Source organism: Siniperca chuatsi, linkage group LG21 (genome assembly GCF_020085105.1).
Source record: "Siniperca chuatsi isolate FFG_IHB_CAS linkage group LG21, ASM2008510v1, whole genome shotgun sequence".
NCBI lineage: Eukaryota > Metazoa > Chordata > Actinopteri > Centrarchiformes > Sinipercidae > Siniperca > Siniperca chuatsi.
The window spans coordinates 6,561,323-6,588,385 of NC_058062.1; the positions used below are offsets into that span (position 1 = coordinate 6,561,323).

Sequence of the window (27,063 nt, forward strand, 5' to 3'; positions counted from 1 at the left end):
ATCAACCTGTAAACCCACTTTGTACTTCACACTTATTTTATTTTATACTTATACCCTCCTGGTACTTAATTCATTTTCTGCCCTGTATTATAGTGTATTGTATTATATTTTTTGCTAGTACTTCCTGTGTGCACTGACGTAAAGGTGAGCTGCTGTAACAAAGAGTTTCCCTTCGGGGATCAATAAAGTATTTCTGATTCTGATAATAGACAGAGCAGCGGGGAAACCAGCCGGGGCACCTGTACTCAGACACGCACACGCGCGCACACTGTGCTGTGACGTATGTTATAAAGGTGACGGCACTTGGTCGCCCCCTCGCGCGGACCTGACAAATTACACAATAGTTTGTAGTTTCACTTTTCCTCCATGGCTTGAAAAGGGTGACGGTCTTTGAAAGAGTATAGCGAGAAAACGCTGCGAAACCTTTGTAAGGTCAGTAATCATTACGAATCTTAAAGATATCCAAGATATTTTGAGACAGACAGTAACAGCGTCGCGCGTAAACAGAAGATCCGTCGATAGGGCGCCCTGCAGACTGTTTAGATTTGTCCGATTTTTTCACTTCCTTGACACTCAGCTCTGCAATGTGGCTTTCCTTCTCGCTTCTACATGTATTTTTTTGACATCCTGTAGCGATGAACACTCAACATTTTGCGCATATCTTGCAGGATGGCTGCAAATTAGACCAGAAGAGTTTAGAATGCAACATAATCGATAGTAACTTTACATTTACAAATATCTATTGTGTGTGCGAAAAGCAACATCTAGGCTAGCTAAACAAATGCTGTTTTTGGGGCAGTTTATTCTTTCTCAGTTGTCAACCTGATCTCGGCAAACTAGGAAGAGGGGGCGTTAACTTCATCATCTGTCACAATCTGCACATATTATTTACACTTTTAACATTGATAGCTGTATTGCACGAGGGGATGTGAACGAAAAGAGGGCAACACGTTTTCTTTAACAATACAGAGCAAATCTCTCAATAGTTATGGCTTTAAGATAATCAAATATCAGTCGCCATATAGCCTGTCATTATCTCAGTCTGTCAGTGTTTGAAATGTAAAGGACCAGTTTTAGAGGAATTGGAGAAGACATTAATAAATTTAAGAATGACAGTAATTTGCTCAGAATTTCAACAAAAAACTCTCATTGGTGATGGCACCTGAAATGGAAGTTTTTGAGTTAAGTTGATGTAGTGTCCTAGTAACCCCCAATAGAGGGTGTTATATAATCAAATATGTCTCCCTTTGTATTTGCAAGGGTGGGGTTTGAATGGTTGCCTGCTACTTTAACATTAAAAGCTTCATGAAGAGCTGTTGTGTTTTGGCTTTTTGTCATCATCCTGTTGCTGTTCACGCTCACCAATTGTGTAGAGTCATGACATTTCTGTGTGGCTGTCTTGCAGTTATTCTTAAGGGTTTTTCTTCACAGCAATGATTGTGTTTCTCCCAGCAGATGGCAGAGCCGGGAAAGACTGTGAGGGTGAGTGGTCTGCCCACAGACATTGAGGATGACAGACTGAAAGACAAGCTATTTATCCACTTCCTGAGAGCCAAGAATGGAGGAGGGGAAATATCCTCTGTCACCTTTGTCAAGGCAACGCCCATCTCTGCCCTCATCACCTTCGAGGACAGTGGAGGTCAGTAGGGTCAGGGTCTGTGCATGTCTGTGCATATGAAGTTTATGGGAGGGAGATTTTTCTGAATAATGAATTTATTCTATTACAGAGACATGTTGATGTGAAAAAAACAACTATATTATTATATTAACTACATTAACACTCAGGTCTCACAATACAACAGCTAATGCTTAATTAAGTTTCACTCTAAAGACTCCAAAATGTAGTTGCAGTATTTTGCAGAGTATTAGTAATGTATTGCACTATGTCGTCTGTCACCAGTGATTTACACTGAGCTGGAATGTTGGCATGCAAGTCAATGAAGTAGTCATTGGTAAAAGCGCTTAGTCAGGACGCTTCACAGACTGAGATTGATTTCCCTCTGGTGACCCCTCTCACACAGTGGCACAGAGAGTTATTCAGCACAGCCGGCACATTCTGGAAGTGGATGGAAAGAAATATAAAGTCAATGTAACTGAGCACCGTGAAAGCCTGGAACCAGACGAGGTATATTTAACTAGAATGTTGGGTAATATGTCAACATATACTGAATATACAGTAAAATCCATGAGTGTTTGTTGTCTCTCTTTTTCCATCATCATAGGTCATCTTAGGTTTATCAGCAACTGTCGACTACAGCCAGCTTCCTGGGGGGAAAATGGCATTGATAAGCCTTCATAAGAGCCACCCTGATATCCAGATAAAGGACGGTGCTACTGAGGCATTATGCATATTGCATGGTGCCTATTCCAAAGTCCAGGCTGCCTTGGCACAACTACTTGGCCATCCTGGAGGACCACAATTAGCAGAAAACAAAGACTCAGGTCAATCTGCCACCAGTGGCTCCAGGTCTGTTCAGATAGCACATAAACCTCATACTCAGGAGTCAGAAGATCAGAGCAGGAAACCTAATAAGCAAAGAGAACAAATAGAGAAGGTTCACATTGGCAGGCCTTCTGATGAGAACAACTCAGGCTCACATAGAGACCTGACACCTGGTGGTAATGGCTGGGAAGATACTGGCCAGACAGAGGGTGCAGCTCTGCAGCTTCCTGAGCATCCTACCACGTCAGAGGAGGACTTCTCACTAATTGTGGATGCAGACATGTTCCAGTATCTGCAGAGACACTGCAGACAGGAATACCAGCATATCCTTAGACAGTACAGTGTTGATGTGGTGGATATGACAAATCAGGGGTTGACTACTCTGTTTTTGCAGGTTGCAACTGGAGTGGGGGGGGATGGTCGAGATAAGGAGTGCCTGAAGTTGGCAAGAAAGGCAATAAGTAGGCTTTACCAAGAGAATGAGACCAAGATTCGCCGAGCCCAGCTCCTTAAGAGTATCCTGTCCCCCAGGGGGGGACTGCAAAGAGCGTTGGAGAACTTACATGTCAGATATCCCAAGCTTCTTCTGAATGAAGATGAACGATATATTTACATTATTGGGAGCAGTAGTGACGTGTCTGAGGCCAAGCACTTTCTTCTCCTGGACCATAGTGAAGTGAGGAGTAAAAAAGAGGATGTAGCCAGTCTTACATTTCCTTCATATGATTCAGGTTCATCAACTCATGCTGATGAGCAGAGAGTCTCCCTCACCATGTCCTCCTCTGTAGATTATCTGGATGATGGGATAGATCATCTGCTGAGGTCAGAGGAGGAAGAGAGGAGAGCTGAAGGAGCCAGAAGGTATAAACTAGCTGCTCGGTTCAAAGATTCAGGGCTGCCTGCATTAGGCAGTCGACCAACTGACTTCACCTTACGAGGGCTTTCATCTCCCAGTAGACAAACACGCCTCGGGCCAATGTTAGGGCATGATGTACTGTCAGAAACAGCAGAGATTGCTAGTGAAAGAGTCTCCAGAGCATTAGCCCAAAATACTGGCGGGGACATCTTGTTTAAGAGTGGAGATGCTTTGCCTTCAACTGCCTCTGTGCAGAATAAAACCTCCTTAAAATCACATTTAAGTGATACTCGACCCAAGAATGTAACATCCCCCCTTAGCGCAACTCAGTCCAGTTTTTCAGGAAGTACTCCACTTCCACCTGCTGGGTCTGGATCCACCTTGAAGCGAGCCAGTAGTTTCTCAGGAACGCCTCAGCAGAAGGCCCAAGTTATGGGTCAGAAGAGTCAAGATGACTCCAGCAAGTCCACAGTCAGAGCCAGGGGCAGGTCCTCTAGCTTCAGTAACCAAACAGGGAGAGACAAGCGGGAAGTCTTTAATGCAGAGATTACAGTTTCCGCTGTGATGTGGCAGCACATTAAAGAAGCCTATAGCACCCGAGTGGACGACCTGACTTCTGATGTCCAGATGAAAGAGAGCCGCTCAGAGGGTAGTAGTGATCTGACTGTCACCTTAAGAGGGGCAAACTCATCCAAAGTGAGTTCATGTCGGCAAGGTTTACAGAAGCTGGTTGATTCGGTTAGTGTAGACTTTTCTATGCAGGAGCTGCGCTTGTCAGAGCTGGGTATCACTGACAGAGCAGATGAAACCTTACAGGCTTGTTGCGCTGAGGTGCGTAGCCGGTTCAAGAAGGTTACCATCCAGATTTTAAAGCAGAGTTTATTTCTTCTCGGTCCGAAAAAGTTGTGTTCTCAGGTAGGTGTTTCACTGCAGGAGGTATTTTCCGGAGATTTAGCCAAAATACCTGAACAACTGGACTTCTCTAGCCCCTCTACCTCCAATTGGAATCCATCCACATCCACAATGAATGAGGACCAAAGTACTAGTCTGGACTGTTACAGTAATCCTCACGTGATGCTGGAGAGCCAAACAAGCAAAGCTGACGGGACTGGTAGTAGTCAGGAAAGGAGAACAAACCATAGAAGTGACTTCCGTGAGACAGAACTTGTGAATGGATCTATTATCCAACCTTTAGCAAGGAAAGACCCTGCTATTGAGGAGAATGTGAAAATTGTAGATACAGTGGAGATGGATGGACAGAAGATGGAGAAGTTTGTCAGCCACTCTAAAACAGGAAATGATAGCAGTGCGAGACATGTGAATGGTGTCGGGTCAACAACAACCCGTACTGATAAAGACATGGAGCTTCATAAGAAAGAGAGAACCATACATTCTACCCAAAAGGACAGTATACAGCAAAGACAAACAGAGATCCAAGACACCCCAGTGGAGTCCAGGTCAGGTCTGGGAGGCCTGGGAGGTCTGGGGTGCATCTGTGTGTGCGGACAGAGTGAGAAGTTGATGATGAAAACTAAGTGTGGGGCTTCCATGTGCTCAAAGTGCCTGGACACTGTACATGTGCACTGCAAAGTTTGTCATGAGAGAGAGCCGACACCACGGGGCATCCAGGGCAGTATGAACTACTGTAAACTACACATCAGTGTACCAGGTTACAACAAAGACTCTGCTATCAAGATCACTTACTGCATTTCTGATGGTATCCAAGGGGTGAGGGGCTTATTTTAAACATATTCTCACTGATAATTTTTGTATCTAATAGAGACCTTTCACAGAATGTACTATGTGCCTATTAATTTTTAATCTTGGAAGAGAAAACAAATGATATGGACAAAACAATGGCTGCTCAGTTGGTGTCTTTTTACTGATTATTTTACACCAGTTTCAGTGAAACATTAATATGCTTTTCTAACGTTTTACCTGATATGACTTCGCAGAAAATGGTAATATTTTGTGAAAGGCATTTATTACAGAGCAGTTTTGTACAGGTGCATTTTTCCGTGTTGTAGTTGACTCATACACAATGTCAACAAGCATTTAGCTTAACCCTCCAGAAAGACCTATTATGATTTATAGAATACTGGAAAATACACTGTGACATTGTAGTTTTGCGTAGGAAGTTAAAAGTTTCTTGAGCCACCGTGTTCTGGAACCATCAGGCAGCGCATGCTTGTTTACTGTCAAATGTTATCAAAAGTAAAAAAGACTGCAGTCACGAATTCTGACCCCATGTGCAGTTTTCTGCTAATGTATAAGGTATCACGTAGAGCTTTAATAATGACTTTGTTTACGCCTGTGGTCTTTGCTTTCTGTCTTACCAGGAGGGTCACCCTTCTCCAGGAAAACCATTTCAAGGAGGGGTGTTTGAAGCCTTCCTTCCTGACTGCGAGAAGACGAGGAAGCTGCTGCCCAGACTGGAGAAAGCCTTCAGGCAGGGACTCACCTTCACAGTGATGGACAAAGAGACAGGGGCCAGGGTCATCTGGAACTGTATCCCACACAAGACCAGCCTACATGGAGGCAAATCAGGGTGAGTGAATTGAGATTGGGAATGTCTAACAGAGCTGTAGAATTAAAGGTCACACAAGTCCATGTGTCTGAGATGAACAGTCTTCTTTTTGTCTCTCTCAGGAACAGTTACCCAGATTCCACTTACTTGACTCGCTTGTCTGAGGTCTTGACGTCCCTTGGGATTTAGGAGCCGCCAGCCAAGTTTTTAAGAATAAAAGCAATCTGAAGAGGAGTTCTTATGCAGTTTTATATTTTTTAAATCCTTTTTGTGGTTAGAGCCTGTTGCACTGTATTTGTATGGTGATTAGTACCAGGTTATATTGCTTTTAGTACCAGGTTATATTGCAAGTTCATGATGTCTCATGATGTATATAGAAATTTAAATATTTTTCAGATAATGAAGTTATAGCTGTCATTGCAGCTATTTTTTTTAATTCTATAACCTGCCTCACCGTTGCTTACTTTAAGAGAGATGATTCAACCTGTGTGTAAATAACTATAACTAATATTTCACAAAGCATTCCTGAACATTTTCTTACTATTCCAGCTTTATTTTGTAAAAAATCTAAAATAGTGTGCATAGTACTGTATAGTTATACATTTTGTATCATCCTGTGTTGTTTTAAGGATCATCTAGTTTAAAATCAGGAAGATATTTGTAGAAAACTAGGGAGTCAAATTAATGACTTTGTAAAAATCTGTGATTAATTCTCTTCACTTCATTTTCAGAATGGGCACAGAAATAAAAAAGCACATCTGACTTTTTGTTATGCTTTTTTTATTAGTCCTGGAAAACATGTAAGGCATATGGTAACATTACACACTGAAGCGTTACAAGCTCTAGAGGCCATGTGGACAACATGGCACCACGCAGTAAACCCAGAGTCAAGCACAGAAGCAGCATCAATTCAAAGGGTTTAAAAAACAAAGTCGAGACGAAGAGTGTTTGCAACCAGGAAAAAAAACAACACAAGGAAGGACAGAGTAGAGGAGAACTAGCTTAGAAATCAACCTGTTGGGTATGCCTTGTAGAAAATTACCAGTGGTGACTGAACTCTTAACAGGAGGTGTGTAGTGGGGTGGATGTGAGTTTCTGAAGCATTCCCAGAGATAGGTTAAGGTGTATTATGAATGTGCCAGCTGGCCATGACCATGCTGAAGGTGAGGACAGGGAGTCAGGTGGCACAGGGGGCAGTGGATTGGCTTCAGTTGGCAACTTGACACGACTGGAAGGGCATTCTCCTCCCTCACACCACACCACTACGTGACTACTAAACTATCGTGGAAAGAGACAGTGAACTGTACATAAACACATGCCTTATTTTCTGGTTGACTAAACATGCATCCTAGTACTGTACATGACAAGCCCAGCCAGGTTGTACTTCCGTAGCATCTCTGCAATGTTGCTGTGATATTGCTGCATTGCAATACCTTACAAATGACTGCTAAGGAAACAATAGCTGCAGGCAGATGTGGTTGTTTGGGTTCTCAGTGTGGATGAGTGAACACAGTGGCTCTGAATTTGGAAATAACCCACTGACAGAGCCTCTCCTTTTGACTCAGCATACTAAAGCTTACATCAAACATGGATGGTGTGAAGGAAAATTGGTGTGACAGTTTGTGCAGTGAACTCAGTGAATCAGAATGAAGTTGTGTGTGTTAGTAAATGCAAAATTAAGAGGTTTCTTACATAAAGACACCTGCTGTTTGGAATGACCTGAGAAACCATATAAAACGGAAAGAAATTCACCTCAAAAGGTGGGTGCTTGTGAGGGATTTCAGCTATAAGACAAGACAGACGTAAGAGTAACTATTGGAAATACTACACTCATTGTCTTAGTGCATGTTTCAAACCTAAAACTATGAGTGTTAATTAGTAATATCAAATCTAAAACTGCAAATGTTCAGAAGATTACCACTTTGTTTATTTTTACTTTGAAACACTGTTTTTCTCCTGTGCATCTCTGAGTTGCTAAGTACTCTTGCATAAGTGTCTGGAATGACTGGGAAACTATTTCAAGATGATATACACTGCAGCTTCACCACGGTGGAAGTACTCTCAGGCAGCAGGCCACCCGCCCAACTGATTGAGTTCATCTCAAAGGCATCTTAGCTCAAAAGAACCAAGGGGAAAATGCTGAAAGAAAGAAAAAAGATTCTAATCTGTTTTCCACATGCCGATGAATGCATGCAATTTCAAATTCCAGATGTCAAAGTAATGTTTTATTTGCTATGAATGCATATGGAGAGAAGAAGGGGTGATATGGAGAGGAGTTTTGGCTGGCTGGCTGCTGGACTGCGACTGTTGCACCGGCCAAGAGGCTCTACGGATGCAGCACAGGAAAAGGAGAACATCTCTAATAATCCTTGAGTGAACTGAGATCAGCTGTAAAGCGGAAATGTTGTGTCTGGGGTAGGCCAGCGCTGAGCTATGATCAGCCAATAAGCTGGGGTTTTGTGCAGCTGTGTTACAGTATTGGCATCCCTGCACAGCTGTGTGAAAACATCTGCTCCCTCACTTACTATACAACCTGTTTGGAAACAAACTGAAATGAATAGAAATCCATAGAGAGGAATACCATGGAGCTTTGGATTTGGAGGGATTTTACAGATTTCTGTATTATCTGTATGTCTTTTGGTGGAGTTTTGAACCTTAAATGCACCATGTCCAGTTCCTTTTCACTGTGATACTAATATTATGGTTGTAAACACTTAGGAAGAATCAACCTGTTGTGGTTGAAATGATGTGAGAGCTGGTAAAACAGTGAAAAGGATATAAATATGGAGGGAGGTGCCTCGGATTGAGGTAAGCTGTGTGCAAGGAGAGAGGCACAGTGCAGGCCTATGCTTGAGCAAGACTGCAACCAATCAAAAACTACAAATTGTGTGAAACCTTTTGTAAACTGCAGCAAAAATTCTGTCAGCACCAATGAGCATTTGGGATAGAAATCTGTCACACTATGACGACTCTTCTGCATTTTCATTTTTCTTCAAGATTGATGGAAATGCATCAAAAACTGAATTTTCTTCATATTTTTTATGCACTGTTAATATTCAAAGCATTGACAGAGGAATATACATACAATTTGGCACACATGGTTCGGACCAACAGAAAGACTTTATCACATTTAAAAGGAGTGCAGGTTGGCAGGTCCCCACATTAAGAGTATGAGCTTTGAACTTTAAACCCTTGGATAACAAAACAAACAAACGGAAATATAAAGGTAAATTAAAATAACATATTAAGTAAAACATCCTTTTTTTTTTACTGAAGCGTTTGTTTCTCACATGGCACTCAGAACAGAAGCACCGTCCACAGGTTCACAAAGGGAGCCCAGCAGATTAGAACAGAACACTAACCAGAGGCTGACAGGACACAGTCACTCCCCACACCAGCGTGGCAGTCGCACTCCAGCCCAGTTCACTCCGCCCTGCTCCACATTTTACTTCCCACAGTCAAGGATGGATGAATGCTTTGATTTTAGCTGCCACCCAGGAGACGTTGGCCCAGGCAGGGACTGGCAAGCTGAAAATGAGGGGACCTTTACATGAGTGTGTGTATGTGTTTCTATGTGTGTGTGCCACCTGTGCTTTCAGTGAGCTTCAGCAGATTCACTGGGAGTGGATGATGGGAAACAGGCTGCAAACCTGGAGCAGAATCAAAGCCTGCGTGGGACTGGAGTGCGACTGCCATGCTTGTAAGTGCATTAAGATCAGCGAGCAGAGTGCAAAATACTAATACCAACTGTCCTCATAACACAGGCCTCTTATCAGACAGGAGGGAGAGATAGGGTAAGATGGGAGGGTTGGGTTGGAGCTACATAATACTGTAGCAGAGTAGTGTGAGCGGGAAATGTGGCAGGGGTAGGGTGGGTGCTTTTAAAACCTGACAAACGACCTGAGGACACTGACATCTTCACACACAATGGCACACCACACACAGCACATGAGGGAGGCCACTCATGCTAACACAACAACTTTTTTCTTTTTTTCTTCAAACATTTTTTTAATGTTTTTTACAAAGTCACTAGTCACTATCTGAGTCTTAACACTGAGGCCGGGCTCACAGACAGGCAGGCGGTCAGGTAGATAAATGTCAGGTTAAATGTAAGGTTTACAGTTGATATCCTCCTACATGAAAAACCCAGTGGGATGTGTGATGAAATACTAAGGATTATACTTTAATAGCATTACACCAGTGAAACAAAATTCATACTGGCCATTAGGGGGAGTGGTGCGCTGTTTTAGCCAACATACTGCTAATTGCACACATTTGGTAGTGCAATACTAACAACCTTGAGAAGTGCTCCAACTCCTCGTTTTATCATCTGAAATCCTTAATACACTTTACACCTGTTGAAATACTGGTGGACAGCACCGACTGTTGGCAATTAAGGAGTTAGGGAGGCAGAAACGAGAGACACAGCGAGAGGGAGTCAGAGAAACAGACCACAGTGCCATCTCTGACGAGCCTGACGCCTGTTGCTATGCCGACCATAGAGAGGGAAATGGAAAGAGGAGGGAGAGAGAGAGAGTAGTGTAGAGAGAAGGAGGGGAGGCAAAGTATGGACGCCAGCTTGAATTGAATTCTCCTCTCTCAGGTCAGGGTGATCGACAGGCCAGCGGTCGCTATGAAAGGAGCAGAATGCCATGGAATGCCTCGAGGAGGATCAGGGAGGAAGAAAGCCTGATCCAGAGGAAAAAGGACTGGTATTCACCTTCTTAACTTGCTCATTTCAGACGCTTCACTGTCTCAGCATGACAGTGCCTCTTTCATCACATTCAGAGTGTCTATGTTTGTGTGTGTATGTGTGTGTGTATTTGTGGCTTGTTTGAACAAAAACAAATTCTCTCTTAATTGGCACTGCGCACTTCTTGCCAACAGTTGGTCAGCTAGAAAAATCTGTAACTAAGGAGAAGGAAGCTGAGCAATGATTTCTGCCTCCCTATTCAACACTGCACAGAAAGGCTCATCATGAGGGAAATTCATATTCAGGCAAGTGCAAAACTGCAGACAGTATATTAAGTTTACTGAAATTTGGTGGGAACACATGCATTATGGAGCTGTTTCCCTTACCACTGATGAAGACTGATACAAGCTATATCCAAGCTAAGGCCATATAAATGATAACCATTGTTAGGCCTTGCAGCATTAACACCATTGTTAGGCCTTGCAGCATTAACACCATTGTCTGAGCAGTCAAACATCATGATCAAAACCATGATGCAAATATCTCCAGGGGAGGTAGGGTGCATCAGCCAATCACAGGCATCTCTGACTCATCCTCAGTGACATAACTAAGCGTTGGACACTAAGAGAGCAACGTGTGGGTAGGTGTGGTCCTTCGTTTATCTGCCTGTCTTTGTGCCTGTCTGTGGGTCCGGCCGTGGATGTAGTTGGGGTGGTGGTGGTGGTGTGGGAGGTGGGGGAGACTCAGCACAGTGAGGGGGGAAGAGGAGGTGGCAGGTGGAAATCAGAGCAGAACAATTTAGCACAGTGGGAGTTGAGGTGCGGTGGGGCATGGGGGTCGAGGGTGGGGCCGGAGTGTGAGTGGGGATTCCGGTTGTCAAGGAAACAGTAATTTGCCTCAGGCCTGGACTGTACCCACAATCCTCCACGGCTCTCTTGTCTCTGTCATTCCCAATAGGAAAAATCTCTAGAGTGTTGTGACTTTCGTTTTCTCAATCTTGTGATGCAGAGAGATAAGTCCGGAGCTTACAAGGTGTTACAAGTGATTGGAAATTGTTGAAGAGATAAAAGCAATAAAATGGGATAGGAGGGGGGTGGGGGTGGGTGGTGGTGGTGGGGTGGAACCAGGCCTGAGTAATCACTGCCATTGTGGACTCAAGAGGGTGAGGGTGAGGCTGAGGGGAGGTGGAAGAGATGAAAGATCGACAGTGGTGTGATAATTTTGTAATCTACCCTTCTAACTCCTTCCCATCCTTGCTTACCCTCCAGCCCCATCCTCCCACCCCACCCCATCTATCTCCATCCTCCCACCCCACCCCACCCCACCCCACCATCCCACACCACACCCCCTGCTCCCAGCACACAAACTCCCTGCTGGTCTGCTCGACTATCCATTCCTCCCTCTCATTTCTCCTCTTTCTTGACCTCTTCCTTCTTCTCCTCCTCCTTCTTCTCCTCCTTCTTGGGCTCCTCTTTCTTCTTGTCGTCCTTCTTCTCCTCCTTCTTGCCATCGTCCTTCTTCTTATCATCCTTCTTCTTGTCATCCTTCTTCTTGTCCTCTTTCTTGTCCTCCTTCTTGGGCTCCTCCTTCTTCTCCTCCTCGGGCATCGGCTCTGTGGTGAGGATCACTTTGCCGATGTTGTTCCTCTCCTGCATCTTTCTCATGGCATCGCCCACCTGGAGGAGAGATAGGAGAAGACAGTTACATAAGGCAAGATGAAAGAGTGAAGGGTGAAAGGAGGGCAAGGAAGATTTTAAATACACCTGCCATTGAGAAAAATCTATTGAGGGTACACAGTAGTAGCCAGTTTCTCCTCCACCAACACACATCCACAGCAATACGAGCCTCCTCACATTCTGTGCCTCTAATCTTCTGTTTTGATACCACAGACTAGAAACAAATTTTACAGGCTTGCGCTCCTCAAATATCACTTTAATATGCAGTATATGAGAAACTACATTTGTTAGATGAGACTTTAATAATCTTTAAGGGGAAATGAAATTGTTGCTGCAGCAAAAAGCAAAGGAAAAAAAGGATAACAGAAGGATAACAATATTATATACAGTATATATATCAATATTAAAATTTAATAAGTATAAATATAATGAAACAGAAAGTTTTTCTTTTATTGCATCATTTTATCTAATATCCTAATGCTACTGAACAGCACATTTATTTTAATTAGAAAATTATATCATCTCTACATTAAAATGTGTTCATCATCGTGCATTTTAAGTTAAGGACAGAAATGAGGGGGGATGAAGCAGATTTCCTGGAGATTGATAGAGTGTGATGTCGGATCTGAGACCTTAGTTCCATCCTAGTCTTGTTCGGGAGTAAATTTTAATAGGTGCTGGAGTTTTATCTAATCAAAACTCTAATGTGAATTCTTATGTCATATTTTTGTAATATGATGTTTTCTTTTCATTAAGCAGTGACAGAAAGACCAATAAAATCATAAATTTTTGTGGTATTCACTCCTTTTCCACTGATGGAAGAGGCTACTGCTGATGAATCGGTCACTAAACCACTGCTAGATAGTGTTATGTCTCATTATTAAAGGATAGGTTCTGCCCCAAAGCAACACTCACACACCCACATGTACAATGAAAGAGTTTTTTGTCGACGTACCTCCTGGTTATACTGCCCATTTCCAATGTGTTGGGGCATAAAATCCACAGTCCTTGTTCTGCGCAAAAATGCATTATAAAGTTTAGCTGAAGATAAAAGTGGTGGTAACTTTAGAAGTGGCTAATCTGATGTCGATCATGGAAGAGCATGTTACATTTTCTTTAGTCTGTGGAACTATAACATATTTTGGTTGGTTGGTTTGGTTGGTAAAATCGCAATTTAATGGAGCTAATCAATCATCTTACTTATAGGGACAGACACTCTTGTGTTGACAGCTAATCAGCTAAACCCCCATCCATTGATGGATCGACCAATTTAGCCACTGACTGTCAGTCATAATGACGAGAGGAGAAGCCCAGCCAGACGACCCCACCCTCCTCCCAGCTCTGTCCACTGTCTGTCCCTGCCTTCATCACTTCCCCCTCCCTCCCTCTTCCAATCCCCCTCTTCGTGCAAGGCAGGCAGACCTCCTAACGACCAATGCCACGGCAACAGGGCCATCTCCTAGCAACGTAAAGCCTGGCTGAAACGTGGCCCTAACAACTCAGACACATGGAAAAGAGGGAGAGTGTGGGAGTTCGAAGGGGAGGGAGGGGGGAGAGGAGGGAATGAAGGGAGCAACTGGTGTCCTTCAGATGAGGAACACGCCTCGCTGAAACTGAAAGGGAGGGAGGGGTGAGTCCGGGAATTATAAGAATCATCTTCAATGTGAATGAAAGTCACAGTGAGAGCGACTGAGGCTCTTTTGATGACTCCACCCACTTCCACCCGTCACTCTCTAAGATCTGTCAACCTCTCTGGCTCCCAGGCATCTCGGACTGGAGTGTGCTATTTGCGGCTACAGACATGACCATTATCCTCTTGGGTATCAGTGCAGATGTAGATATTAACCAAGAGAAACCACAGGAGGGAGGGATGATGCTAATTTTCAAATATTGTCCAAGCATGTTTATTGATTATTGGACCAAAAACAAAGTGACAATGGAGGAAGGGCTGCGATGGATGGGGTCAGGGCGTGGCATTTGTACTCAGCTCGTAATAATTGATCATTTATCTGATTAACTATCGCCCAACAGCTTTTTGTCTTTGATGCTACTACAAGCATTAGTGTTTGCAGACATACACTTGAAACTTTACACACCTGATCGCTTCAAGCCAGACTGAGATATACCTTCTTCTTGCCTCTGTTTTTCCACGCTCCTTCCATGTCTCTTTCTCATACATCAGGGCCCCTCCCTGAGACAGATGCACACACTGACTAAAGGATGTCACCATAGCAACAAGCGAGAAAAAGCAGAAAAGATACACTGTGAGGAGGGAGAAGCAGAGAATACAGCGAGATGGAGAGAGACAGAGAGGGAGTCAATAACCTAAAGACAGAGAGAAAGAGCCTGATATAAAGAGCAGACAGATGGAGAGGCAGAGAAAGAGCGTCAGATGGCGGAGAAAGACAGTGGGTGATTCTCTCTGGCTGCAGTCACACAGGCCAAAATACTGACCAGCTCCGACTTTGACAACAGAAGACGTCAGCCTCTGACTCCGTCTTTCTCTTGGTGTTTTTCACACTCTCTATTCATATCTGTTTGCAGCGTTAATTTTGTCAGCAACAATCTGACTCTGTCTGGCTGAGTGAGTTATGCCAGAGGAGACACAGTGCTTCTTGTGGACAAACTTCGCCTGTTCGACGTTGAGCCTTATTGAATCTGAGCCACACCCAGTTACTGCAGATCCCACAGCAAAACTCGCACACACAAACCCACCTGGCATTCACATGAATTCTGGGTGACAGGGTTGCAAACATGTGTCGAAAAATGTCATTCAGGTGTAAATGCACCCATGTCACAATGAATCATTCGGACTGAGGTGCACAGGTATGGTTTTAGTCACACTAACAATTGAGCATAAATGGATCTGAAATCCACATACAAAGGCCATTTAATGGAATTACATCTTTGAGTATGGATTCAACCTAAGAAAAAAAACAGCAGTTCAAATAGTCACATACTGTACAGGTCAAAGAACTTTCTTAATTGATATATATGTGGCTGGAAAACTAGCTACATCAGTTATAAATAAGGTGGGTGATAAGGATAACCTCGTCTGTCATGGTATAAGTTATTCTTTTTTATGATAGAGATGTACAGTACAGTACAGTATGTTATGATATATTCAATTGAGTTCAATAGTTTTTAGATACAATAAACAGATGAGAATGTCTGCTGAATTAAATCCTTAAATATACATCCTCACATTGATTTTCAAATCTAGTGTAAATATTCTAGTGCAGTCCTGGTCACTGATTTGAAACACTGCCTGCGATGGCCTAATGCAATATTGAAAGGACCACTATCTTGGTAAAAACAATATAGCAAAATATCATCTCACAGTATGTATAATCACATCTTCTAAAACTATTCATGAAGAATATTTAGAGAATGTGACAATCATTGTTATCTGGCCAAACAGAGAATGTAATCAATCCACACACAATCCACATACATAGCGTACAGTTTGACACAAACCTGCTCGAGGTGCCAAGTGGAGTCAATGCGGGGCTTAATCTTGCCCTCCTTGTAGAGATCCAGGATGGAGTTCATGGCCTGGGTGATGAGCTCCATCTCCCCGTCCAGGTATCCCAGGTGGAAGCCGCACACCGACTTGTTCCCCTGGATCAGGCTGAGTGTGTGGATGGAGAACTGATGATACCAATTCTTAGCCACGGCGAGCAGGTTCTTCTTCTGGCCCGCCAGCATGTTAGCGGCACCTGACAGAGAAGGAGGGTGACAGGACAGAAAGAACCTCAACCTCTACTCCGTGGGAGAGAAAGTCTAAGAAAGAGGGTGTGTGTGTTTTTGTGTGTTTTCAGGTACATTTCTAAATCCCTGTGTATAATTCATTTACTTTAGATCAAATTATCTGACCCCAACCCCAATCCCTTTCATCCCCTTTTCCTCTTTTGTTCTGACCGTACCCACTTTGCCTGATCACCAATTTCTCTCTTTTAGTGGTGAAACAGTCACGTGATTATTTAATTGACAGAAAAGACAGATTTTTGATAGTAGATTAATCTTTTAAATAATTTATCCAGGAAAATTGCAAACATTTGCTGGTTACTGTCTCGCAAATTTGAGGATTTGCACCTTTCTCTTTTTTATGTAATTGTAAACTGAATATGTTTGGATTTTTGAAAAAACAAGCAATTTGAAGACATCATCTTGGTTTAGGTAGGTTTGGCGATGTCTCAGCTTTTCATTTGTTCCAATTTTATGACATTTTATAGGCCAAACAATTGCTGACAAAAATAAGATACTGATTATCATTATCATTTGGCAACATGTCAAATCAACATTAAGTCCTATCAGGTGCCTCTACTCCTTAGTTCCGGTTTATATCTTTGCTCCGCCTCTCTTTTCCTGTACACTCACACTCTCACCTACCCCTTCCACCCTGAAAACCTCATTAGCACTTCAGCTCTCACTGTCACCACATCCCCTCCTTCTGTGTTCACATAGCCTCCTATGCTCTCACTGTGTCTGTCTCTCTCTCTGGGGAAACAGGGGACACAAAGCATGCTCTGAGAGAAGAGAGCGACCCAGCTTGCTACATTCAGACACATTCCAGGTTTCGTGTGGATAGAACTTCCATTGTTCCGCCATGCATACTTCTGATAAGCTGGAAGAGGAGCAGCCAGCACAGAGGAAGCGGGAGGGTGGGGTGGGGCTGGGGGGGTTTGTAGGGGTAAGAAAGGGTGAATGGGCGGGGGTGGGGGGCACCATGCTGGGTACTGGGTTTTTGTGCAGCATGTAAAGGCGAGGCCCTGTTCTCCATGGATGCCGACCCCGCCCACTGCTGCATACATGCTGGTTCCAGTTTGGCATCGCAACAGAGCAAGCGTAAAGGCCTTCCCACGGATGACACACAGCACACTGAGGACATGGACCTCTACCGGGAGGTCACACTGCCCACCAGGAAGCAGCTTTATTCTGTGGCAAGTGTGGAAACTCTATTTCATGCACTGTATTAATTTGCTTACCAGGTATATTCCAGGATCTCTGGATCTCTTTTTTTCAAATCAAGCAGTCCAAAATTGCATCTGCTTTTCCAAGCTTTGTCCTAAATTTTTTAGATATTTTGCATAAAGTGGAGCAATATTTAAAAATAACAAGTAAGCTGTAAAAAATTGCCACTTATTAAAGAACTTACAGATAGTAATACTATTGATAATGAATTTCAGTAAGAGTAAAAACAAGTTTAGGAATACCCCGTTCATGGGTATTTCTGTCAGCTGCTAGCTTGTGCAGGTAGCTAAGTTAACTTATATGTAACCTTTGTGCTTCCTATCATGCTGTGCAGCGCTGCCAACAAGTTTAATAAAACATGTTTGGTTTTAGGCATTACATAAGAGGTTTGAGTAAATTTAAAACTGAACAATCTGGAGAAGCTTAGTTGGAGAGATACATACAGCCTGGAGGCAAGCGCTGCGTGAGAAGTCTTTTCCGCCGCAGTTATAAGAAGTTTGCTTGTGGAGGTTGAGGCTTCATTTTTATTTGACTTTGGCTCATAAAAGTGGTTCTGAATCTGGTTATTTTGTTTGGAAAACTGCAATGATTGATAAATAGCGGGCATTCTTCCAGATTTACCATTTTAACCAAATCTATTTACTTAACTCTTGCCTATTCTTGCCTAGCTAGCTCCTGGAGGGGCTGTGTTGTGTCACTGAGGATTCAAATAGAGCTGCTCCAAACTTGGCTCTATACTGAAAATAACTGATCTACACTCAGGTTTTTTAGTACTTACCATAGGTGATAAGTTTGCCCATAGGCTTCAGCAGGTTGTAGGCCTTATGGGTGTCTGATCCGCCGAGAGGGTCCAGTATTATGTCCAGCCCTGGAGCAGAAGAGAGAAGAAGGGGACAGTTATCGTTGGTGTGAATTCAGTGAGAGCAGCCTGCCAAGTCTCCTCAGCAGCCCCCTCCGCATGCCAGAGTTCACTAGGAGTAGCGAGTGTAGCCAAGTTGTGCCATGTTTACACGAAGAGGAACCCATACGTATACAAAGAGAGGAGAGGAGGAGAGTGGGGAGAAATCCTACTTGTTTCATGTTTTCTCATTCTTGTCACTGATAAGACAAGAGGAATATGTCTCTCTGTCGTCGTCCATTCCATTCCTAGGTGGAGAGGATAACAAACCAACCGCTGAACAGATGGTAAAGCATGGCAACCTAACTATGAAATTTTCTCTGTGGCTTATTAATGTGGCCATGTAGGCTCGGCCTTAATGATGTTCCTTTGTGCCAGAGGGGACTCCTCAAATTGGGCTACCCCTCCTTGCTCTGTTAAACCCTGGTTCTATTGATTGTGGGAGGCTCACAGCAGGACTCTGCCTTGACCACAGCACAGATGAATTGACAGAGAGCCAAAGACAGAGGGGAAGGTAGTGAGCAGGGCTGCACATTGATCCAGGCTTCTAATTAGATACATTCTGTCTAAAGTGTCAGTTCTTGCTCTCTTCCTATTTGTCTCTATAATGTCTATCTGTCTCACTCCATGTTACAAAGAACAGAGACGGCCTGGAGAGGGGACTATGAAATGAGCCTCCAGCATAATAACAGTCTCCATCGTGCTAGGAACACAGCAGTAGGCAAAAGAAAAAAACAGGAACTGGACATTGTTTCATTTTGCTGAAAAGCATCATTTTGTGTGCCCCTCTTAGCGAGTCCAGGGCCACATCTACATAAAACTCTGTGGATGCATTATTGATGGCGATGAGAATCCAAATAGTAGCTGCTTAGTGAAAAATGACTCCCTACATGCTGTCAGTCTAGTGTACATGGCAGCCAGCTCTGCTGAGAATTGAGTCATGAGAAAAAAACAAAGTGTATCAAATTGTATCATCTCATTGTCACAGTTTGTTCAACACTGATCAACAAATGCTGCAGTCAGACTATTGCTTTGTGCCAGTGGGAATATATCGATCTGGACTATTTGCTTTATGAAACAATCTAAGTGATAAACATGCATATTACTGTAAACCTTGATTATAAATAGTTTACACTGGTTAATTTATTTAACATTATTTTCAATCCCTGCACTCCATATTTAGAGCACTTATCCCAGTGCAGATGGCCAAGTTTCTCACCTTTCGGACTGATCTTGCGGACTTCCTCCACATAGTCCTTGGTGCGATAGTCGATGGGATGCGTGACTCCGCCCTCGCTGATAGTCTCGTGCTTGCTGGCTGATGCTGTGCCGAACACAGTCACGTCCTTCACTGTCTTGCACAGCTGAGTGGCAGCAATGCCCACACCACCTGAAGGAAGAGGGGCAGAGTTTATAAATAGTTATGATTTTGTGAAAATATATATATTTCAGGAAATGACTTGTGATGGATTCTACTGCAAATGCTACTGGATTCAAGTTAACTGAATATGGTTGTTCAAGGACACACCAAGACCTACATGAAATTGAACAGAACAGTCACTGAAGGCACCCAAGAATTCCCACTCCACATGTATTGTCCCAAACAATCCAGTCAATAACAGTGTGGATGTATTTTGCTCAAGGGCATGTAAAGAGTGCATTAAACACAATCACATTACCCTGACTGGCCTGGGTAGAATAGACACCCACACACAGATGCACAGACACACACATCCAACTCTGGAGAAAGTAGTCATTGTAGCTCAACTGATTTCTTATTTTTTGGTTCCCTTATTCAAGACAACCTGTCTAAAGTTCCACAGGACAAGAAATGTAGCTGAGGTATCTGTTTTGTTAGGAAAGGAGAGCTGGATGACATTCTATCCCAAATTACATAAACACAGCTCCTTATAACCATGCCAGCTGAAAACAAAATGGGCTATATTGTCCAAGATATCTTTTAAAGACAAAGTGCTGTGAGACTGTGTGCTTTGGTAGATGTTTTGGATATCTGTGTTTGTGTTCACTGTATTTCAAAGTGTGTACAGTTTACCCAATGTTTGCTAAGCCAGCCAAAGCAAGAAGTAATAGGTTACTGATAAGCAGTGGCTTGCTTGAAATGGAGGCTGACTTGAGGACTTGAACTGAAAGGCATCCATAAAGGTCATCTATGCCTGACCAAGTAAAGAGCACGTCTTATCAGAGAATAAAGGAACATGTGCATTTACATCCATTTTTAATGACATAGCTGAGCTGCCAGACTGCTGGACAGGTTTGGATGAAATTAATGTGGAAATCATGATTTGCTTGCTTACATAGGCAATCAAACCCAAACATTTGATATGCACACCCAGTAAAAGCAACCAAAGAGGAAGATATTTTATCTAGTACATTTCTGATTATATCATGTGACATTAATAAAAAAGCTTCTTCCTTTATCCTTATAAAGTCAGAAAACACACACACACAGAAATGACACATAAAATGGTTGCAAGTTGCACAATTGCTGTCCTATGAAAACCATGTATCTCAAAAATGTCAACTTTTCTCAAGCTAAGAAGAGCAGCCAGGTTTTCTAATAGTTTCTTTAATAATTCATTTCTGAACAGGAATCGCTTAGCATGAGCATGAAAAAAGGTTAATTTAGGAGCCTTTTATTATTTATATATAAAGTGCTTTGTTACAGAAAAGGCAAGAAACATCATTTGAATGCAACACCTTCCTTCCCCACAATTTCAGTGTAAAGACCAAAAACATTTCTGATTTGTGGTTTTCATCTGAGAGTTTATGACCATGTGAGATGAATAGACTGCTCTGCGTTACTATGATCACGCCTGCTGACACTGAGGGGAGAATTGATGAGAAAACAAAATCAAGGCTGTTGCTGTTGGATGTGAGTGTTGTTGCGGCTGCGTTATAACAGCACCGTCTCTCCTTGTCCTCAGTGAGAAAGCAAGTTTGTGTTGCCAAGGAAACCTCGGCCAAATTACCGGCAATGACTGAGCAAAAGGAGCCATTTTGTTTCATTGACTGCTCTTCCTTTGGGCATATAAGAGATTCACACATAACAATCATGACAATCACAAGTTTGTCATCAGTTTATATTTGACAGACTGGGTCATGTCTTCCTCTACCTACCATGCTTTGGATAGTATGTTCAGGAGTAATTTATAGACAAACTGAAAGGCAGTGGATTTATGCTATACAGTAATATGTGATAAGAAATGTACCCATCATGTGCTTATACTTTTACACATACGAACACTACAAGCAAATGTGCATCCATTTGCTTACTACTGAGCTACTGTTTATGTGAGGCAGAAGGGAAGATAAAAAAAAAGTGAGAAAATGTTGAATATGCATTATCTGAGTGGGGGTTAAGAGCTCTTTTTACTAAATGGCTCTGTCACATAGTAGCAACCCTCACATACAGGTGTGAGAAAGTGTCCAACAGGATGATGCAGCCATTAATCCCAAGTACTTACAGCCAGGCACTCACATATTAATATTTAACTAACGCTGCTGTCATAAACACAGTGATTCCCCTTCTGTTTCTGCTTTATGTAGTCAGTGAGCAATGGGGAAAACAACTCCTTCAGAAATCAGTCTTTATTCTTATCATATTGCTTTGCTTCCTTTTTTATTTAAAGGAAAAATAGTTACTTTCCAATGAGGAACCATCACTTAGATGATACTTAGAACCAAAAAAATGAATTTTATATAATCAGATATCTTTGTTTCTCTAAATTCAGGTGTGTAAAAATGTATTTCTAGTCAAAGAAATCTGGTGCCCACTGCCCAGGGAGGAAGAAGGTACCTGTTTCTGAATCCCATGAGAACAAACTCCTGATCAGCTATCACAAGACTGCTGAGCCGTGCCAGGAACCCCTTACTGCTCCCCACATCACAACACACACACACACACACACACACACACACACACACACACACACACACACACACACACACATATCCATACATACATACACAGATCACAAAGGAGAGAGGAGCAGGGCTGCAGCCTTGAACAGCCCAGAATGGCTGCTGGTATCAGCTAATCTTCACAAATATGCACAAATTAAACTATTAACCTTTCATTAACCCAGTGCTTCAATTCTCATTGTGTCCTTGATTTCCTGATTTATAGTTTCTCCCTGTATATCTACTTCTTTAGACTAGAATCATCTCTCTTGGTAGGGGTTGAGTGTGATTTAAGACCATCCACAAACACTTACCCATTGCTCAGGGAAGAGAAAGCAGCTTGAGCAAATTCTTGCAACTAATTGCATTTCTTCTCCTCAAGATTCAATAGAATTGTTTACACTTGGAAATTAGGAAACGTCAAAAAACATCCACCTATGTATTTTGTTTTTCTCTCTCTATGGAGAAACAGGATACACAGTAGGGTTTTGTCCTCCCCTGAATCCTTACTCGCATTTTGGCACAAATTGCACTTGGCTTCCATAGCATGACTGTTAGGAGCGAAGAGGAATTTTCCCCAAAACACAGTGGAATCCAGACTGACACTGAGGCCACTGTTATTGCTCCACACCCAGAAAGCAGGGGAGGGTTGGGACATCAGAAATGTCGTTCAGATTTATCAAAAAAAGAATGGATGGATGGATACCACGTCTGCCTCGCCCTCAATATTGCATCTCTCAATCGACTTTCAAGCTGCGTCCTCACTGATAGCTCATGTTTCTTGTCTAAATGAAAATGATCTCACATCACAGCCTTTCTCAAATGTGTGAGCCACAGGTGTTAGTCGGCGGACGGTGTGGTATGGTGGCCATACTATTACTGTCAGCACCATAAAGATGACTGGTCCCTTGTCTCTGGGCTCCGTGTGTGATTTCTTCTGCATTTATTTCCACATTTCCTCAAGGACTCTCATCTTTCTTAACCTATCATTAGCCCGTGGTAGTAGCGGCTGACAAAGAATGAAATACAAATGTGGACCCAAGCAACTCTTTTTACCCAAACTCGCTGTGGCTGTGTTACAACATAAACAAGCTGAACCAAATAAATGAACTTTATTGCTACTCTCTGCAGCTCTATAACAGAGTTCAGATATGAATCCTGTAATGGTGATAGGAGCTATGGTTGGCTGTTTGTGAACGTGTACTCTTGTATTACTGGTATTACTCTGCATTATGTAACCTTGATGTTTTTCTAGGATGACTGTGTAAGTGTGTGTGTGTGTGTGTGTGTGTGTGTGTGTGTGTGTGTGTGTGTGTGTGTGGACACACTGTGGGCTTGAAGAGCAGTTTAATATGCTCTCTCTGATGGTGAATTTCTCTCCGTGCAGCATAGAGGAAGCCCATTTTTAGTTACTGGGTGAATTAAAAAAACATCCTTTGCTCCTGTGTGAAGGTAGTCCCTGTGATTTCCTGAGTAAGGAGTCTCACACTGCTAACTAACACAAACACAGCACACAGCACATAATATGCATCTATATGTATGGACACAAAATATATATCTCTAGCATAAACCACTTGCTTTCCTCCTTATAAACCTGGTTGCAAAATGAAATACAAGCTGGTGCACACTCATCCTGTTGTGTTGTAGATTCATTCACACACACACACACACACACACACACACACACACACACACACACACAAACACACACAAACAGGTGTCCTGACACAGGTTTCACATACACCTGCGACTGTATTTGGTGGTTAGGGTGGGGGTGGGTGGATGGGGTCATCTGTCAACGGTTGCAGCAATGAGAGCACGAGCGAGCAATGTTATTGGTGGGTTAGGTTGGAGGTTGCCCTGGTTTCCCTCTCCTATCAGTGCAGCTGATCTGCCGCCGGCGATGCCAGGTCGGGGAACACAGAGACAGTTCAACCACGCAGCCCAGACTCCCGCTTAGTGGTCAGACTGAATTAGCATTCTTTAAACTAGGGTAAGACCTCCCGAGCAGACAGACTGGGAGGAGAGGAGAAGAAACCATTTTCAAGGCACATCAGAGTTTTTTCATGGCTCCCAGGAACAATGGGTCTATAAAAGTGAGAGATGTAACTACACTCGAGCTAATGCTTAAATAGCAAGAGACATTGCTAGCTAGTAAATAATGAATGAGAGCAATAATCTGGGAAGGAGTCCTGGGAGAAATAAGATACACAGAAATCTATATTTCTTTCCTTACATGTACAATCATCTACACTGAGGGCTCATATACCTGAGACCCTGCCTGCAGGTCTGACAGCAGTCATGAAGATCTATACCAGGATGGGGATTCTCATTCACCAAACCCAAGAGATCCAGCCACCTGTTCCACTTGCTTGAAGCATTTGCAGTACACTTAATGACACAACACTTTTCTGAGATTATGGTACAGAGATGATTAAAGCCAGAAATTCACCTTCCTTGTCAGGCACAGCTAATAGAGTTACAAAGTAGTTTTGTTTCAGAAGTTAAAGTACTGTTCGTGTTTTGCATAGACAATGTTACATGACAATTAGAGCACTTCCAAAGCTTAAACGTGTAGGAAATTCTGCTCATGGAATCATCTGTAGAAAAGATGAGCTACTGCATAAGAAAAGATCTGGTTCTTGATGATAAAAAGCGAAAGGTTCAAGCTTTTGTACCTAAAAACTTAAATATAAGAGTTACTTTTGAATCCCAAGGAGCACCTCAGTAATAAACATCCATTCACAAAGCTTAAACCTCTGTTGTTTGTGCCAGTGAGTCAAAGCTAAAGATCAGGTATTGTAGAAACCTGATAAAACATTCAGCAGTTCAAATCAAGTGGCTTTCAAATTCAGGGTCAATTTTGGATGAATTTGACAACTATGGTGCATTTTTTTATTCCCAATTGCAAATGTGAAGCATACTGAATTCACCACAGCTCTGATTTGTGCATCCAACTGGCGGAGTATTAGAGCAATGAAGAAACAATGGCCATAACATTTACCTATACTATAATATTGTTAAATTATCAAGGAGAGGTCCTTGTTTCAATGTTGAACATTGAACAATGGGGAATGAAAACGTTCTAACGGGAAACGTTTACAATGGTAAAAATTAACAAGGATTTAACTCAGCTGTAACAGCTGTCACCCATCACAAAGGTTGTATTGTACCCACATGCAGCTGAAAGCTTCTCACATCAAGTGTTTCCAGATAATCCTCAGTGTACCCTGGTATAACTCTATCCTATACACAGACACTCCAGAAAGAAGCAGCTGCAAAAGTATGGAAGCCACCATAATTGGCTGGTGGGAAAAATAAAAAGTTTAATAACGGCCAGCTTAAACAGTGCTGAGGATGTGTGGAATCTATCACACAAACCTCAAACACACTGCTGTTGAGCTTTATGAGAAGAGGTGATTGATAACATATGTTATTTAGTAGACTGAAGCACCTTACGGTGCTATTGGTGAGTATGTTTTTCTACAGTATGAGACGCTCCAGTTGGAATTAAACCACAAACTCTGGCAGCGTTGGCTCTAAAATGTACAAAAGTCCAAAAGTCTTGACACACAGAGGGAAGTGGCTGAGGCCATGAAGCAAAATCATCAGATAAATGACACATGCTCCTGCAGCACCACTTAATTCATATTATGCATTCCACATCTGCAACGCAATGCGTGACACTTGACATTGGCCTGCAGTCACTCGAGAACTCATAAATAAAACAGAGGTGGATGTCAACATTGGAAGCAGCGGAGCCCCATATGTATACAAGAATGTGTAGTGTGGGTGTGGTGGCGGGGTGGCTGGCCAGGGTTCATAAACATTAGGACCAGTTCAGGGAGAGGTCAGAGGAAAAGCTGTTGGCTGGGCACAGTGGAAGACCCACGAGATACATCCAAATGTCGCTGAACTTCCCCCCGCCCAAGCCCTCTGGGAAAAACAAAAGGGGAAATGTGCGCACGTTCCCCGATGACGAGGAGTCGAGCATGGATATGGAGAGGTCGAGCAGAGGGAGCGGAGGTTACGGAGGGCCGGAGGGGGAGGAGGAGAACGGAGGATGCAGATGTGCGGTGGAGAAGGGAGGCACGATGGGAGGAAATACAACAAGCTATTGTTTGGAGAGAGAGGACAGGAGAGGTCCAACGAGAGAAGCAGCTGAGGACTATTCACCAGAGTTTACTTACACACACACACACACACATAAAGGCATGACTGACTGATAGAGTCTAAGCACCAGTCAGGCGTCCTGCACTGGTCACCTGATCGTGATGGGTAAAGGTCACCATACTTTTGAGGAAATTATGTTCTTTATGGAGAGCTCTAGATGAGAGAATGGAGAAGCAAAAGGCAAGAGGATGGATACCCATCATCCCTCCGTAAAGGCCCTTACTAAAGAGTTCAACAGGTTATTTGCCATATAGAGCAGCCAGTGTTCAGGTTTTGCGTCAGCAATATTATTGTTTTTTACAACTACAACAGTTTTACATTTTACATGAAACTCCATTATACTTAATTTGACATTTTGGAAAATTCACTTCTTCACTCTGAGTTAGATGAGAAAATTGATAGAACTCTCATTTCTGTACAGTAAATACTGTATGTCACTGGAGCCAGCAGCCAGTTAGCTTTGCTTAGCATAAAGACTGGAATCAATGGGAAGCTGCTAGCTTGACTATGTCCAAAGGTAACAAAATCTACCTACCAGCACCTCTAAAGCTCATTAATCAACACTTTATATTTAATTTGTTTAAGCTACAAAAATACAAAAAATGCCAATTCCTCATTTTACAGGGGGTTATGTGCCATGTTGTGACCAGTAACTTCCTGGATTCTCTGCTGGTTGCCTGGCAACGGGTCCTGGTGAGGTTTTGTTACCTTTGTACAGAGGCAGGCTAGCTGTTTCGTCGTGTTTCCAGTTTTTATGCTAAGCTAAGGTAACTGGCTGCAGGCTGTAGCTTCATATTTACTTAATATTATATTATGTACTATATTTACATAATATTGTAATTCTGTTTCTCTGTTTGTAAATCTAGAACTGCCACTTCTGTCTCCTCTGTAGATACGACACC

The 27,063-nt window shown here is 42.8% G+C and overlaps 2 protein-coding genes across 3 annotated transcripts in view; one reads left to right on the plus strand and one right to left on the minus strand.

Annotated features, from left to right (window-relative positions):
- The first annotated feature begins 280 nt into the window (after window positions 1-280).
- Window positions 281-6,588, plus strand: si:busm1-163l24.3. 2 transcript variants are annotated; one of them, XM_044181465.1, is made up of 6 exons: window positions 281-432; window positions 1,456-1,639; window positions 2,022-2,125; window positions 2,223-5,027; window positions 5,639-5,847; window positions 5,949-6,588. In XM_044181465.1, the coding sequence occupies exons 2-6, from the start codon at window positions 1,456-1,458 to the stop codon at window positions 6,013-6,015; spliced, it is 3,369 nt and encodes a 1,122-aa protein (XP_044037400.1). In that variant the 5' UTR covers window positions 281-432; the 3' UTR covers window positions 6,016-6,588. The 2 variants fall into 2 exon arrangements, with proteins under 2 accessions (XP_044037400.1, XP_044037401.1); XM_044181466.1 differs by lacking the exon at window positions 2,022-2,125.
- vat1 (vesicle amine transport 1) overlaps window positions 6,586-27,063 on the minus strand; it is a 31,772-nt gene continuing 11,294 nt past the window's right edge. The window contains exons 3-6 of the mRNA XM_044181467.1: window positions 19,287-19,457; window positions 17,948-18,037; window positions 15,673-15,914; window positions 6,586-12,195 (exon numbers count right to left, since the gene is read on the minus strand). Of these exons, the coding sequence (XP_044037402.1) occupies window positions 11,923-12,195; window positions 15,673-15,914; window positions 17,948-18,037; window positions 19,287-19,457 (776 nt within the window). The 3' untranslated portion in view covers window positions 6,586-11,922. The remainder of the gene's footprint in view (window positions 12,196-15,672; window positions 15,915-17,947; window positions 18,038-19,286; window positions 19,458-27,063) is intronic.

Bases quoted from the DNA above. Each gene is read 5' to 3' on its own strand.
- si:busm1-163l24.3 (XM_044181465.1), top strand. From the start codon at position 1,456: ATGGCAGAGCCGGGAAAGACTGTGAGGGTGAGTGGTCTGCCCACAGAC. The intron at 2,126-2,222 runs GTATATTTAACT...CCATCATCATAG, and splicing joins AAAGCCTGGAACCAGACGAG to GTCATCTTAGGTTTATCAGC. The intron at 5,848-5,948 runs GTGAGTGAATTG...TGTCTCTCTCAG, and splicing joins CTACATGGAGGCAAATCAGG to GAACAGTTACCCAGATTCCA.